The sequence below is a fragment of the Rattus norvegicus genome, chromosome 6 (genome assembly GCF_036323735.1).
Source record: "Rattus norvegicus strain BN/NHsdMcwi chromosome 6, GRCr8, whole genome shotgun sequence".
NCBI classification, from domain to species: domain Eukaryota; kingdom Metazoa; phylum Chordata; class Mammalia; order Rodentia; family Muridae; genus Rattus; species Rattus norvegicus.
Genome location: NC_086024.1, coordinates 37,516,336 through 37,530,623, shown reverse-complemented (window position 1 = coordinate 37,530,623; position 14,288 = coordinate 37,516,336). Strand labels below are relative to the sequence as shown.

The window sequence follows — 14,288 nt, the reverse complement described above, 5'->3', positions numbered from 1 at the left end:
ACAGCAAATAAACCTGGTGACTTTCTTGACTTTTCCTTGAATTTTGATAAGAGAAAAAGAAACCAGGGCTATTGAATGATTGTCACAGTTCCGTGTTGGTGGCCTCAGTTTCGGTTTCAGTTAAGGTCTGAACCGTGGTCCTCGATAGCCCAGGCTGGCCTCAAAGAGCATGGTTCTCCTCTTCAGACTCTCCTATACGAGGATTACAAGCGTATGTCTCCCTGCCCAGCTGAGTCCATCTTTTAACAGACTAAGTAAATGCCTAGGAAGTGCTTTTTAGAGAAAGCAAAGATATTTTAGAGGGATTATTCCCACTTTGAACAAAATATTTTTAAACCCTACAGCAATTTTTAAATGTATTTTCACAGATGTATGCCGCAATGCTGATACATTTCTCAAAGGAAAAGGGAGGAATATCCGGATTTTGAGTTTGGTTCATTATTTATACTGTCAACATGTATTCCTTGGCCGTACCTCAGGATCCAAGTTTCTGAAGACATACATTCTTGTCTTCTCCATCATTGCAAACAAATCGGGATTGTCCTTGGCCCATTTCATATCCCAGACATCTTTGCGCTCCAGTTTTAGCAACTCGCCAACAACTTGCTGCCCTGTACTGTCTGTCACCCGAGTGTCCAAGTCAAAGAATGTCAAGACTCCCGCGATGTCAATGATGGCAAGGCGACTAGAAGTCATGGGAGGGAGGGGAGGTTGTAAGATACATTCAGTGATCATGAAGTCAAACTGCCTACAGCCCTTCTTCAGGACCCTTTATCAAAAACCTGGAATATGGTGGAAATCACTTTAAAACTCTTTAAAGGAATTTAACTTCAGAAGACAGAAACTATTCTTCATTTTGCTACTTTATAAGAAAAATGTATCCAAAAGCAGACAGTATCAAAATATAAAATAGTTAATGTTAAGTTTCAAGAATAAAAATTTTAAAAAGGGCTGGAGAGATGGCTCAGCGGTTAGAGCACTGACTGCTCTTCCAGAGGTCCTGAGTTCAATTCCCAGCAACCACATGGTGGCTCACAACCATCTGTAAAGAGATCCAATGCCTTCTTCTGGTGTGTCTGAAGACAGCGACAGTGCACTTATATATAATAAATAAATAAATCTTTAAAAAAATTTTTTTAAATTTTAAAAAGTGCCAGGATTTCCATTTAAACAAAAACTTTTAACTGTACTCAACAAGTTCACCCGTCAGCACACTACCACACAAATCTAGCCATCCCAACGTAAAGTCTAATGCCCAGGAGAAGTCTTTGGTACCTGGAGTTGCAGTTCAGAGATAACTGGCAGGCTCGGCAATCCAGAGAATACTTTTGAATCAAAGCAACATTGGGAAAGCTGTACCTCTGGATGACGCCAGATTCACGGCCCTATGGAAATGACCTTTGGTTACTATAGCATATTGACCATGAGTATCAAGCTCTCAATGCAGGCCTCTTTATGCCCATGTTTTTAAAACCAGAGTGACAGTAACCTAGCAAGTGCCCAATTCTGCTGTTTGACTCCTAACTTGAGTCTTTTAACAACAGCTGTAGGCAGTCTAATTTTTCCTCATAGAATATTCAAGAAGGAGGTCAGGACAAAGACTTTGTAATACACTGACTCTTACTGTCAAAAAAGAAACATCTAAGGCTGCTTATCATTTAGGTTAATATTCAGGGTAGACTAAAGGCTACAAAGTAGCTGCTCATTTATATCCCACAGATATGAAATGGAAGGTCACCGTATGGAACAGCTGATCCTGGAGTCTAGCCCTCCTCCTACAGCTTTGACCTAGAGCATCAGCCTCTGGCAAGAAGAAAGGTCACCTAGAAGCAGCAACACTTGAGTGTTATTTAAAACTTGTCACAGGATATATATCCATTTCCTGGGCAGGCCTGACTGCACGGATCACAGCAAATGCAGCAGTGAAGTGGGGCCATGACTAGCTTTCAACTCTCCTGCCTTGAGCCATGGGCAGCACTGGGTAAGAGAGGAAGGCCTACATAGCTCATCTTTACCTCCCCTCTTTAGCCAAAGAGCAAGGATTCCTCGGTATGATGCTCAAGCAGGATCTATCAGAAAAGTGGGGAAGCCATAGGATACAAGGTCCTTAAAGAGTGGTTCACCAAGTGAGCTGACGGCTAGAGAACTCAGCGGGGACAGGGAAGCCTCGGCTGGAGCAACTCAAACTCACTGCTGACTCAGTTACTTCTGAAGTTCGTGTTTTCAAATGTCAGCGCTCAAGAAAGAACAGTATACCATTGCTTCTGTTTTTAGATTTTAGCAAACTACTGCCATAAATTCCTCAACTCTACTAGCTGGAGAATACATCACTTCATCCTAAGGTTTATGAATGTAGTTCAGCCGAGCCAGTATAGGTTCCTGGGCTACACACAGGAGCAAAAATCCTCTAAGGTCAATGCTTCCCATACAGCCTCTGCATCGACCAACTGTGTAGGGCTTTCGACCCAGGGTCAACTCCACATGTGTCCCTTCTCAGCTGACCACTGCCCTGCTGATTTTATAAGTAGTTAACATTTTGCAAATGACTAATAAGATGTGCACGAACCTCAGAACTTCCTCATTTCTTCTATCAGATTTAGAGAAACACAAGACACCCACAAGATGGCAGTCTACATCAAAAATGCTTGCTTACCCTTGCTCTGTAACCCAAACAATAACAATTCATAAAATGAGTTTATTTCAACTTACCACAATCAATGTCTTATCAGATGCAGTTATGGCACAAATTGGATCCCTCGTACCCTAAAATTAATCAATCATTTTATGTAATATTTATTGAAAAACAAAGGTGGTCCAAAACCCACATGCAATTTATTAAAATCTAATAATAATACATTTGTCAATGTAACAATTTTATTTACTGAGTACCTACTATGTGTCAGTCACTGAAGTAAGTACTATGCTACTTCAATGAAATCTTGATCCCTAGGGGACTACTTAAAAACCAACTTGCAAAGACTATGGAGCAAGCATCTAATTGTAGATAGTCTTTTAAAAGAGATACAAGTGGGTTAAACAAGCACGTAGGCAGAAGTAGATGGGAAAACACCTAAACGTAGCTCTTACAGCTGGGAACAGGGAGGTGAGCATAGGCCACCAGAAGGGTAAAATGGGAGAGCCCTGCAACCACCTGGGTCTAAGTAAGGGCATTGTGTTTAGCAAAAAGAGCCAGTCACCATAGCTAGTGTGTATGTATATGTATATACACTGTCTGACAAACCAATCAGCCAGAAGTCAGACTGCTCTCTCTGGAGAACTGCCAGGACTGACTGTTCTCTCAGCTGGGGAACATGAGAAAAGGAAAGAGCATGGAGAAAGGTCCTATAAGTGATAAAATTGTCAACAGTTCAGTCAACACCACTCACAGGTAAGCGTGGCCCACGATAGCTCAAACTCAGCCCAAAAGTCACAAAGTCATAAACTCAGTTAAAGCGTTCTTAATCAGGGCTGCAAAGACGGCTCAGTGGGTAAAGAGCTTGCTGCACAAGCCACAGGACCTGAGTTTGGGTCCCTAGCCACCATAGAAAAAGCAGATGTGATAGTGTTTAAGGAACTGTTAAAATGATGCCCTATTTACTAGAACCAAATTCTTGTTCAAGTCTGTAATAAAATTACAATGTTTCCTTATCTGCAGACACTAACACTGACGGAAATCAAACCACCTACTTGAATGGCTTTACTATAATCAAACACCCCATCCACAGATCCAGAAGGAACATCGTCAACATGATAAATTCTGTTAATAAAAGAAAAAACAGAAGCTTGAAGAAAGAGGGGATTATATTACTTCATAATCTCTACAGCTATGGATTGAATGACTACAGTAAGCATTCTTTTCTACCAGGAAAACCCTGATTTTTTTTTTAAAAGAGTTCTTGATACAGCTGAATCTCATAAAAGCAGAAATTATCCACCAAATATTTAAAGTTATAAAAGTCATCTGTTCACCAAAATCATGCCCCATTATGACCAACCAAGTTACATATTCCCAATAAAGTCCATTAAGCTGTCGGATTTTTGCCTGACTGTTGGTCAAAAGTAACTGTTTGCCTATTAGTTTGCTTGCTTGCTTGCGTGCTTGCAAGAGTCTCTATGTAGCCTGGGTATATCACGAACTCAGAATCCTCCTGCCTCATCCTCCTGTCCGCTGCAACTTCAGGCTTGTGAAGTCATAACTTTATACAGAACTTCCTGTTGTTCACTTAACACAGTTACATAACTACATGTCGAAGCTTCCTTCAGGAGTCCCTCTGTCTTGTCTGAGTGGCAGAGCCCTCTTTATCCCCACTTAGCAGAAACTACTCCAACTCACACTTCCAGAAGCCAGGGCCTTGGAAAGAAGCCACGTGACCAGTTTACCCGGACCTAAAGCCCTCCTCCATACCCGTGTGTAAGGACCTGCATCTCCCCTGGTGACTGATGCTAGGATCACCCCCTAGAAAGACTCCTGTACCACTAGCCTATGGGAGTGAGGCTTCAGTTAGATGCTCGCTTCTTAAGTGAACGACGGCAGTATCAGTGTACCGCTAATATGGGGAGTGGGTCACACAGTCATTTCCTAACCAAATCCCCACAGACGTCCAGCCTTCATCAATATGGAGGTTTTGTTTTGTCTTGTTCTGTTTTGTTTACATCATGCCAACTTTCTTTTATTTTGGTAAATTTAAAAAGATTCAATTAAAGATATTCAAGTTAAATAAAAGTATTTCTGTCAATCAAGGCAATGTATATTTCTCAAGAATGGTGATAGATAATTAACTACATCTGAATTCAATGTGGTATGGTTGTGTTATTAAAAAGGTGTATCAAAAAACATACCTTTCTCTTCCTTCTTTTCGAGACCGTGTGATCTGATTAATTTCCAACGCTGTGAGCTTCTTTGCCACACGATATTGCCAGGTATAAAGCGCTTCCTTTGAAGCTGCTATCACATGGGTCTTGGTCATTGCAACAAACAGTGGCACTGTTAGAAAGAGCAGGAAGGCAGTAAGCTGCCGCACACGGAAAGAACAGGAAGGCAGTAAGCTGGCACACACGGAAAGAACAGGAAGGCAGTAAGCTGGCGCACACGGAAAGAACAGGAAGGCAGTAAGCTGGCGCACATGGAAAGAGCAGGAAGGCAGTAAGCTGGTGCACACGGAAAGAACAGGAAGGCAGTAAGCTGGTGCACACGGAAAGAGCAGGAAGGCAGTAAGCTGGCGCACACACGGAAAGTGCTTCACAGAACTTCAGCACCACTGAGCCCAACTCCTCTTCACCTTAGAAATAATAAAGCCAGTCTTGAAATACGCACGCTCGCTCAAATCAGACAAGAATCTAAAGTCATTATGATCATACAAAAGATACTAAGTAAAATGGACCTGCAATGTCAATGGATCTGCGCTAAAACCTCAGGACTTTTTACAGAGTACTTTGGAGTACGGGGTCAGTGGAAGAGCATTGGCTCAGCAGGTGAGAAGCCACGGACTCAGCACCACAGAAAGGAGGAGGAGCAACCTTGTCAATAATTTATTATTTTATGTGCACTGATTTTTTTTCCTGAGTGTATGTCTGTGTGAGAAGTGTCAGATCCTCTGGAGTTACAACTACATAATTGCTGGGAATTGAACCCAAGTCCTCTGAAAGAGCAGCCAGTGCACTTAACCATTAAGCCATCTCTCCAGCCCCAGAAATAAATCTTTGTGAGCCAGGGTTAGGCAACAGTTGGTGCCTTAGGCATGACACCAAAAATATTCATAAATCATAAAGGAATTAGTGGTTATAAACATACATATGAGAATGTCCAAAAATAATTAACAAAAAAACTTTTAATAAGGCAAAGAATCTAAGTAAATGTTTCTCCAATAAGATACACAAATAACCATGAAAAGATAACCAACATCATTAACCACCAAAAGCTGAAAATCTAAACTACAACTGGCGTATCACATGACCCTCACTAGGACAGCTAGAATTTTAGAAAGTAAGACAAGAATTGGTAAAGGTATAGAGAAAAACTGAAAATGTAAAATACTCTTAAAAAAAACATTCCAAAATTTCCCAAAATGTTGACTGTAGATTACACATTCCCTAGCAACTATGCTCCTAGGTATATGTCTAAGAGAAGCAAACACGCACACAAATTTACACTCGGGTACAAAACAGAGTTCCACATCATGGCCAACACAGAAACAACTCAGATGGCCACCGGCTGATGAAGCCGATCTCTTTCTCCCCTCCCCAGTACCAATTACATCTCAGTCTAAACTTTTATCCTTTTTTCTTGATCTCATTTGTCTTGTATTTCCACTTCACTTAGTTAAAAAGAAAAAAATTCTGCTGGGTTTCATGCTTCTAGGCAGACGTTTAACTGACCGCCTATCGTGCATGCTTTTGTGAAGTAGAGAGTTTCATAACTCCAACTGTGGAGACTAAGCAGTGAAACAATCACGTTAAGATCATAGAATACTAAGCAAGATAAAATTAATTATGCACTTTCAAACAAACTATATAAAAGGCAAGCAGTCCTCCGTAAGGGCACCGCTCCGTTTTCTGAGCTCATGAATAGCTGAACACTGTGAACTGTTTCTGTTTATACACAAAGCCATGAGGCCAGGGTCAGTCAGAGCAGTGGCTTATGGAGCTCTTGTCACTGTCCTAGCCAGGGGCAAATTCTGGCAGCAGGACGCTTAGAAACTGAAGAGTAGAAACTGCCTCTGGCAGCGTGGTGTTAACTGAGTAGACTGACAGCTCAGGAACTCAAATTCGAGGATTTTTATATACTAAATATTTCAATAGAGTTGAGTCGGATTTTTTTCAATTCAGATTTTCAAGGTTTTTCTATTCAAAACAAATCATATACTATTAATGACCTCTAGAGGGCGCACAAAGTCCTCATTGCCTTGCACAAAATCAAAGCCTAGCGAACAGCAGCCAAACCTCCAGTGGGCGCTAAAGCCAGCCAGGCTGTCTTCTCGCTGACTTTTTACTAAATCTAATAAATATTCAGTAAATTCACCATGAATATTTCAATTCTGGTAATTATGTTCTTATTGATTTGACTTCACAAACCTTTACTGCTTCCTGGTAAAATATAAAATTTCCAAAGCATATAAAAGCATTTTCCCAACCAGTGTTTAATTACAATTATGAGTTACAGTCATGTTCTTTTATTCTTTTTTCCACACAATTTATTCTGATCACACTTTCCACTCCCCTATGATCTTTACTCTTAATACTTTATGAATACAAGAATTGATTACTATCCTGATTAATTCAAAATTAAAATGTTACTGGTTCAAAAGTCAAGTCAGGCTTCTGCATTCCAATTGCAAACACTTCCTAATTATGATGTTAACAACTGTGTTTCTCTCTCTGAACCTCAGTTTACCTCTCAATTGAAAATAACAATATCAGCCCTCTAGCGCTGTTGTAAAGATTAAACGAGAAAATAAAGGATAGCACAGTACCTAGAACAGAGTAAATGGTTAATAATTTTAAATGCATGCAAGCACTCTTCTAAACACGTTATGTGTATTAACTTGCAACCACTGTATAAGGCCGACAGTGCTATCATTAGTTAGCAGATTAAAAAAAGCACCCAGGTATGGAGCAGGTATAACTTGTTATACAGCTAGACAGTGGGCAAGTAGGACTTAAACTCAGGTACTCTACCACTCTGGAATCTGTGCCCTGAGTCACTGAAGCAGAATGCTCCTCAATAAACATTAGGATCCATTAGGCATGGTAGTTATTGTTTTTATTTTCGTTTTCTACATGAATTATTATACTGTAACTAAGCACTCCAGTCATTAATCAGAATAAATGTAAAAATATCAGAAAATATTTTCAATTAATATAGTAGCACTCTCAATAAATTCACAAGGGAACATAATGCGATCTGTAAAACTTCTGACGGGTTTTTATTAAAAGACTGAAGTCCAAATAAATTTACAAGAAAAAAAAGGTGAGGTTTCCTGCCACAGTTTAATAGGAGTACGCTATTAGCAAAGGCAACACACGGTTTGACCACAGGGCATGGAAGAAACCACTGGTGATGACCAGGAAGCCTTGCTCCTGCAAGCTTTCACAGGACTAGAAGGTGCTGTATACTGTCTAGTTGCTGCTGAGGGAAAGTCGTCATCCGCCTCACCCAGCTGTGAACCCTGTGAGCTACGCTAATGACTGGCACGGCGACATATACCCATGATGCAATAGTGACACAAATGTTAGGAGGTTAAAAAACTGCTGTCTGATTCGACCGCATGCCTGATCCACAGCGGAAGCACATGCCTGGCACTGAAGATCTGGTTAGGAAGTGTGCAAGCCTAGGGACAGGCCTAATGCTATTAACCTGCTAAATGGACATAATAACAAATGGCTCTCTAAATCCATAGCCATAGAGCACTTATCTTCATACGCATAACAGTTCTCCATCATCAGTTTCTCTGTGCAGTGAACAGAAACTCACAACGAATCAAAATACAAAGAATAAGTGTCCACAAAGGGGCACCAATATCATCCCCAACCCCAACCATAAATGCAACATCAATATAACCTCAGCCCCAAACTCAGGGACCATCAGAGAAGGAGGCAGAAAGATGGTAAAAGCAAGAGGTCAGAAAAGGACCAAAGTACAACAGTGTCTTCAGGCCCATTGCACGCATGACCTTACAAGTAGCTGTGCTTACCTGCATAAGACCTACTCAAGGCCAAGCCAATCAATACTCTAGTGTGGACGGGGAGGGGCTCAGGACCCTGCATTCCTAAGTAAGGAACTACTGATGGTTGATGGCTTCTGTAGGAAGGAGAGTCAGGTGTCTTCGTACAGTAGGTCAACTACTCTAAAGTGGACACCTTCACACCCATGGGTATACAGACAGCACAAGTGGGACTTCATGAGTTATTAAAACAAAGCAAAACAGAAGGATAAAGTTAGGAGGAAGTGAGAACTAGAAGTTATTAGGGCAAGGTGGGAAACTAAATATGATCAAAATATTAAATTCTCAGTTAATTAAAATATATTGAAAGTGAAAATCAACTTTGTTAAAGATTTACTTCTTTTTATGTGTATGGGTGTTTTGCCTGCATGTATGTCTGTCACCATTTACAAGATTGGTGCCCCTGGAGACCAAAAGGGGGCACCAGATCCCCTGGAACTGGAATTACAGATAGTTATGAACTGTCGTGTAGGCGATGGAATTAAACCCAAGCTCCCTAGAAGAGCATCCTGGGTTCTTAACTGCTGAGCCATCTCTCCAGCCCCAAAGATCAAGTTTTAGGAGACAGAACTCCAAGTTTAGCAGAAGGTCAGCCTCCATAAATTAAAGCAGAGCAACATCAAGGAAGACCTCCAACTTCAACTGCAGACTTCAACGTTCATAAAACATGTGTGTGCCAACACACATGAACATGCATATACACAGGCACACACAACATTTATATCCACATGCAATGAATTTCAAACTATGCAGAAAGATTACTGGGGAGAAAATGTAAGAAACTACGCTTCCCTCAAATGAGCCTTAACACTAATAGGCAGTCATTAATAGCCAAGTCAGGATGTAAAATAATTTAAAACAATTTAGGAATTCACGTTTAGGAAAAACCTGCTTGTAATATTTTAATGCTGAGGGCTGGATAAATTCCTGCATCCATAATGGTTCCCCACTTTGCTACTTATTCACTTCTTAGCCCTTTAAAGAGCTGTAAATTGGCATGTTGTCATCAGATCAGCCTTCTCTGGAACACGTGGAACCCATCATTAGAAACCCACCAAAATGACCACTGCACAGGCAGGCTGGTCTTCGGGTCGCTCTGTGCCTTGGTCCCTCTCTCAATGCAATCCTCTCCTTAAATGCCACCAGAGGAAATCTGTGGAGGAACTTCCTTTGTTCTCATTTTTTGAAACAGGGTTTCTCTGTGTAGTCCTGGCTGTCCTGTAACTCAACTGTAGACCAGGCTGGTCTTGAACTCAGAGAGTTCTACCTGCCTCCGCCTCCCAAGTGCTGGGATTAAAGGTGTGCCCCACCACTGCCTGGCACATTCAGTTATTTCTTATAAGACATCCTTACACACCCACATCCATTTATCCCAGACACCAGCACAATACCTGGGGCACATAGCACCCAGCTCAGAAGCAGTTAAGTGCTGCTCAACTGATTGACCAAATCTTATTTATTTATACATCCCATGAGGAAAATCGTGATCTCTTTATCTCCCCTAGGGACTGTTATAGAGTCTGAAATAGTATATTTTTGGTTTGCGAAAGAATCACTTTCAATTTAGATGACATAAATACTGTCCATGCACTCAAGAAATATTTGTCAGACCCAAGCACACTGTTAGGGATTGGGGGTATGAAAGTTAGACAGACAGATCTTTAAGAAGTCAGACAATCCCAGTCAGGAAAGTAGCAGTCAGAAGGCAGAGTGAGAAGCACTTGGGAAGAAGTATACTAAAGTGATCAGGGAGCTGGTGAGGCTGCTCAGTGGTTAAGCACATAGGTTGCGCTTCCTTAGTTCAGTTCCCAACCAGCCACATGGTGGCTCACAACCGATAAAGGATGTGATGTCCTGGCTCCACAGAAGAGCACCTAAAGAGAGCACGGCGTGCTCCTGCCAACCCTGCTCTGTGTAAGCTTCTGTGGGGTTTTACAGAAACTGTCGAGAAGAAAGATGAAGAGCAAAACCAAAATCGGACAATCTACATTAGTGTCTGTCAGACACATTGCTACTGTTTCAGTTTTCCAAGGCTTGAAAGGGGAATTATCTGGGATATATATATATGAAACACAATGTTGAGTCTGCATCTGTCTGCTGTGGGCCAATGGATGAATTGTTGGTTAAAATTTCATCCAGTGAAACTGTAAGTCAGAAAGTTTTAAGACTCAAAAATACAAAGAGATTATTTTCTCAGGTCCTTATCGTTTTATGAAGAAGGATTTACATTTAATTTTATTTTTAAAAACAATCTACCTGGCATGAAAATTACTTTGAGTTTAACCACATGTTATAACCAATGATCCTACATTAAAACTTTGGATATTGAGAGAAAAAAATGTAACAATCTAAAGATTGGCACACCTTAAAGACATAATACTTTGGTTCAGGGAAATGGCTCAGTAGGTAAGGACTCTTGCTATCAAACTTAAAAAACTGAGTTCGAGGAGGGCAGGGCTGAGTTGGATCCCATATAGTAGTTGGAAAAAAATGACTCCTGAAAGTTGTCCTCTGACCTCTACATGTACCCATGCACACACGGGTACACACACACACACACAAACACACACACACACACACACACACACACAATAATGTAATACTTCTAACAATAACAAATATATTCGACCCGCGGATCCCGGCCCGCAGCAGCTCTCTGCCCCCAGACCCTGTGAGAGAGAGACCCAACCGCCTGGTCAGGTGGGCACTCCTGAGACTGCAGAGCGGAAGAGACCACCAACACTGCTCACCCCTGCCCACATCCCTGGCCCAAGAGGAAACTGTATAAGGCCTCTGGGCTCCCGTGGGGGAGGGCCCAGGAGTGGCAGGACCCCTGTGCCTGAGACACCACCAGAACCAGAAGGAAACAGACCGGATAAACAGTTCTCTGCACCCAAATCCCGTGGGAGGGAGAGCTGAACCTTCAGAGAGACAGACAAGCCTGGGAAACCAGAAGAGACTGCTCTCTGCACACACATCTCGGACGCCAGAGGAAAAAGCCAAAGACCATCTGGAACCCTGGTGAACTGAAGCTCCCGGAAACGGCGGCACAGGTCTTCCTGGTTGCTGCCGCTGCAGAGAGCCCGTGGGTAGCACCCCACAAGCGAACTTGAGCCTTGGGACCACAGGTAAGACCAACTTTTCTGCTGCAAGAAAGCTGCCTAGTGAACTCAAGACACATGCCCACAGGAACAGCTGAAGACCTGTAGAGAGGAAAAACCACACGCCGGAAAGCAGAACACTCTGTCCCCATAACTGACTGAAAGAGAGGAAAACAGGTCTACAGCACTCCTGACACACAGGCTTATAGGACAGTCTAGCCACTGTCAGAAATAGCAGAACAAAGTAACACTAGAGATAATCTGATGGCGAGAGGCAAGCGCAGGAACCCAAGCAACAGAAACCAAGACTACGTGGCACCATCGGAGCCCAATTCTCCCATCAAAACAAACATGGAATATCCAAACACACCAGAAAAGCAAGATCTAGTTCCAAAATCATTTTTGATCATGACGCTGGAGGACTTCAAGAAAGACGTGAAGAACTCCCTTAGAGAACAAGTAGAAGCCTACAGAGAGGAATCGCAAAAATGCCTGAAAGAATCGCAAAAATCCCTGAAAGAATTCCAGGAAAACATAAATAAACAAGTAGAAGCCAATAGAGAGGAGACACAAAAATCCCTGAAAGAATTCCAGGAAAACACAATCAAACAGTTGAAGGAATTAAAAATGGAAATAGAAGCAATCAAGAAAGAACACATGGAAACAACCCTGGATATAGAAAACCAAAAGAAGAGACAAGGAGCTGTAGATACGAGCTTCACCAACAGAATACAAGAGATGGAAGAGAGAATCTCAGGAGCAGAAGATTCCATAGAAATCATTGACTCAACTGTCAAAGATAATGTAAAGCGGAAAAAGCTACTGGTCCAAAACATACAGGAAATCCAGGACTCAATGAGAAGATCAAACCTAAGGATAATAGGTATAGAAGAGAGTGAAGACTCCCACCTCAAAGGACCAGTAAATATCTTCAACAAAATCATAGAAGAAAACTTCCCTAACCTAAAAAAAGAGATACCCATAGACATACAAGAAGCCTACAGAACTCCAAATAGATTGGACCAGAAAAGAAACACCTCCCGTCACATAATTGTCAAAACACCAAACGCACAAAATAAAGAAAGAATATTAAAAGCAGTAAGGGAAAAAGGTCAAGTAACATATAAAGGGAGACCTATCAGAATCACACCAGACTTCTCGCCAGAAACTATGAAGGCCAGAAGATCCTGGACTGATGTTATACAGACCCTAAGAGAACACAAATGCCAGCCCAGGTTACTGTATCCAGCAAAACTCTCAATTAACATTGATGGAGAAACCAAGATATTCCATGACAAAACCAAATTTACACAATATCTTTCCACAAATCCAGCACTACAAAGGATAATAAATGGTAAAGCCCAACATAAGGAGGCAAGCTATACCCTAGAAGAAGCAAGAAACTAATCGTCTTGGCAACAAAACAAAGGGAATGAAAGCACACAAACATAACCTCACATCCAAATATGAATATAACGGGAAGCAATAATCACTATTCCTTAATATCTCTCAATATCAATGGCCTCAACTCCCCAATAAAAAGACATAGATTAACAAACTGGATACACAACGAGGACCCTGCATTCTGCTGCCTACAGGAAACACACCTCAGAGACAAAGACAGACACTACCTCAGAGTGAAAGGCTGGAAAACAACTTTCCAAGCAAATGGTCAGAAGAAGCAAGCTGGAGTAGCCATTCTAATATCAAATAAAATTAATTTCCAACTAAAAGTCATCAAAAAAGATAAGGAAGGACACTTCATATTCATCAAAGGAAAAATCCACCAAGATGAACTCTCAATCCTAAATATCTATGCCCCAAATACAAGGGCACCTACATACGTAAAAGAAACCTTACTAAAGCTCAAAGCACACATTGCACCTCACACAATAATAGTGGGAGATTTCAACACACCACTCTCATCAATGGACAGATCATGGAAACAGAAATTAAACAGTGATGTCGACAGACTAAGAGAAGTCATGAGCCAAATGGACTTAACGGATATTTATAGAACATTCTATCCTAAAGCAAAAGGATATACCTTCTTCTCAGCTCCTCATGGTACTTTCTCCAAAATTGACCATACAATTGGTCAAAAAAAGGGCCTCAACAGGTACAGAAAGATAGAAATAATCCCATGCGTGCTATCGGACCACCACGGCCTAAAACTGGTCTTCAATAACAATAAGGGAAGAATGCCCACATATACGTGGAAATTGAACAATGCTCTACTCAATGATAACCTGGTCAAGGAAGAAATAAAGAAAGAAATTAAAAACTTTTTAGAATTTAATGAAAATGAAGATACAACATACCCAAACTTATGGGACACAATGAAAGCTGTGCTAAGAGGAAAACTCATAGCGCTGAGTGCCTGCAGAAAGAAACAGGAAAGAGCATATGTCAGCAGCTTGACAGCACACCTAAAAGCTCTAGAACAAAAAGAAGCAAATACACCCAG

The 14,288-nt window shown here is 41.4% G+C and overlaps 1 protein-coding gene across 4 annotated transcripts in view; it reads right to left on the bottom strand.

Annotated features, from left to right (window-relative positions):
• The window catches only part of Wdr35 (WD repeat domain 35), a 59,835-nt gene that overhangs the window by 19,768 nt on the left and 25,779 nt on the right, over positions 1 to 14,288 (bottom strand). For all 4 annotated transcript variants that reach the window (XM_006239885.5, XM_039112765.2, XM_063262347.1 and 1 more), the window contains 5 exons: positions 4,840 to 4,984; positions 3,688 to 3,757; positions 2,710 to 2,763; positions 1,276 to 1,385; positions 475 to 685 (listed from right to left, as the gene is read on the bottom strand). In XM_006239885.5, the coding sequence (XP_006239947.1) occupies positions 475 to 685; positions 1,276 to 1,385; positions 2,710 to 2,763; positions 3,688 to 3,757; positions 4,840 to 4,984 (590 nt within the window). The remainder of the gene's footprint in view (positions 1 to 474; positions 686 to 1,275; positions 1,386 to 2,709; positions 2,764 to 3,687; positions 3,758 to 4,839; positions 4,985 to 14,288) is intronic.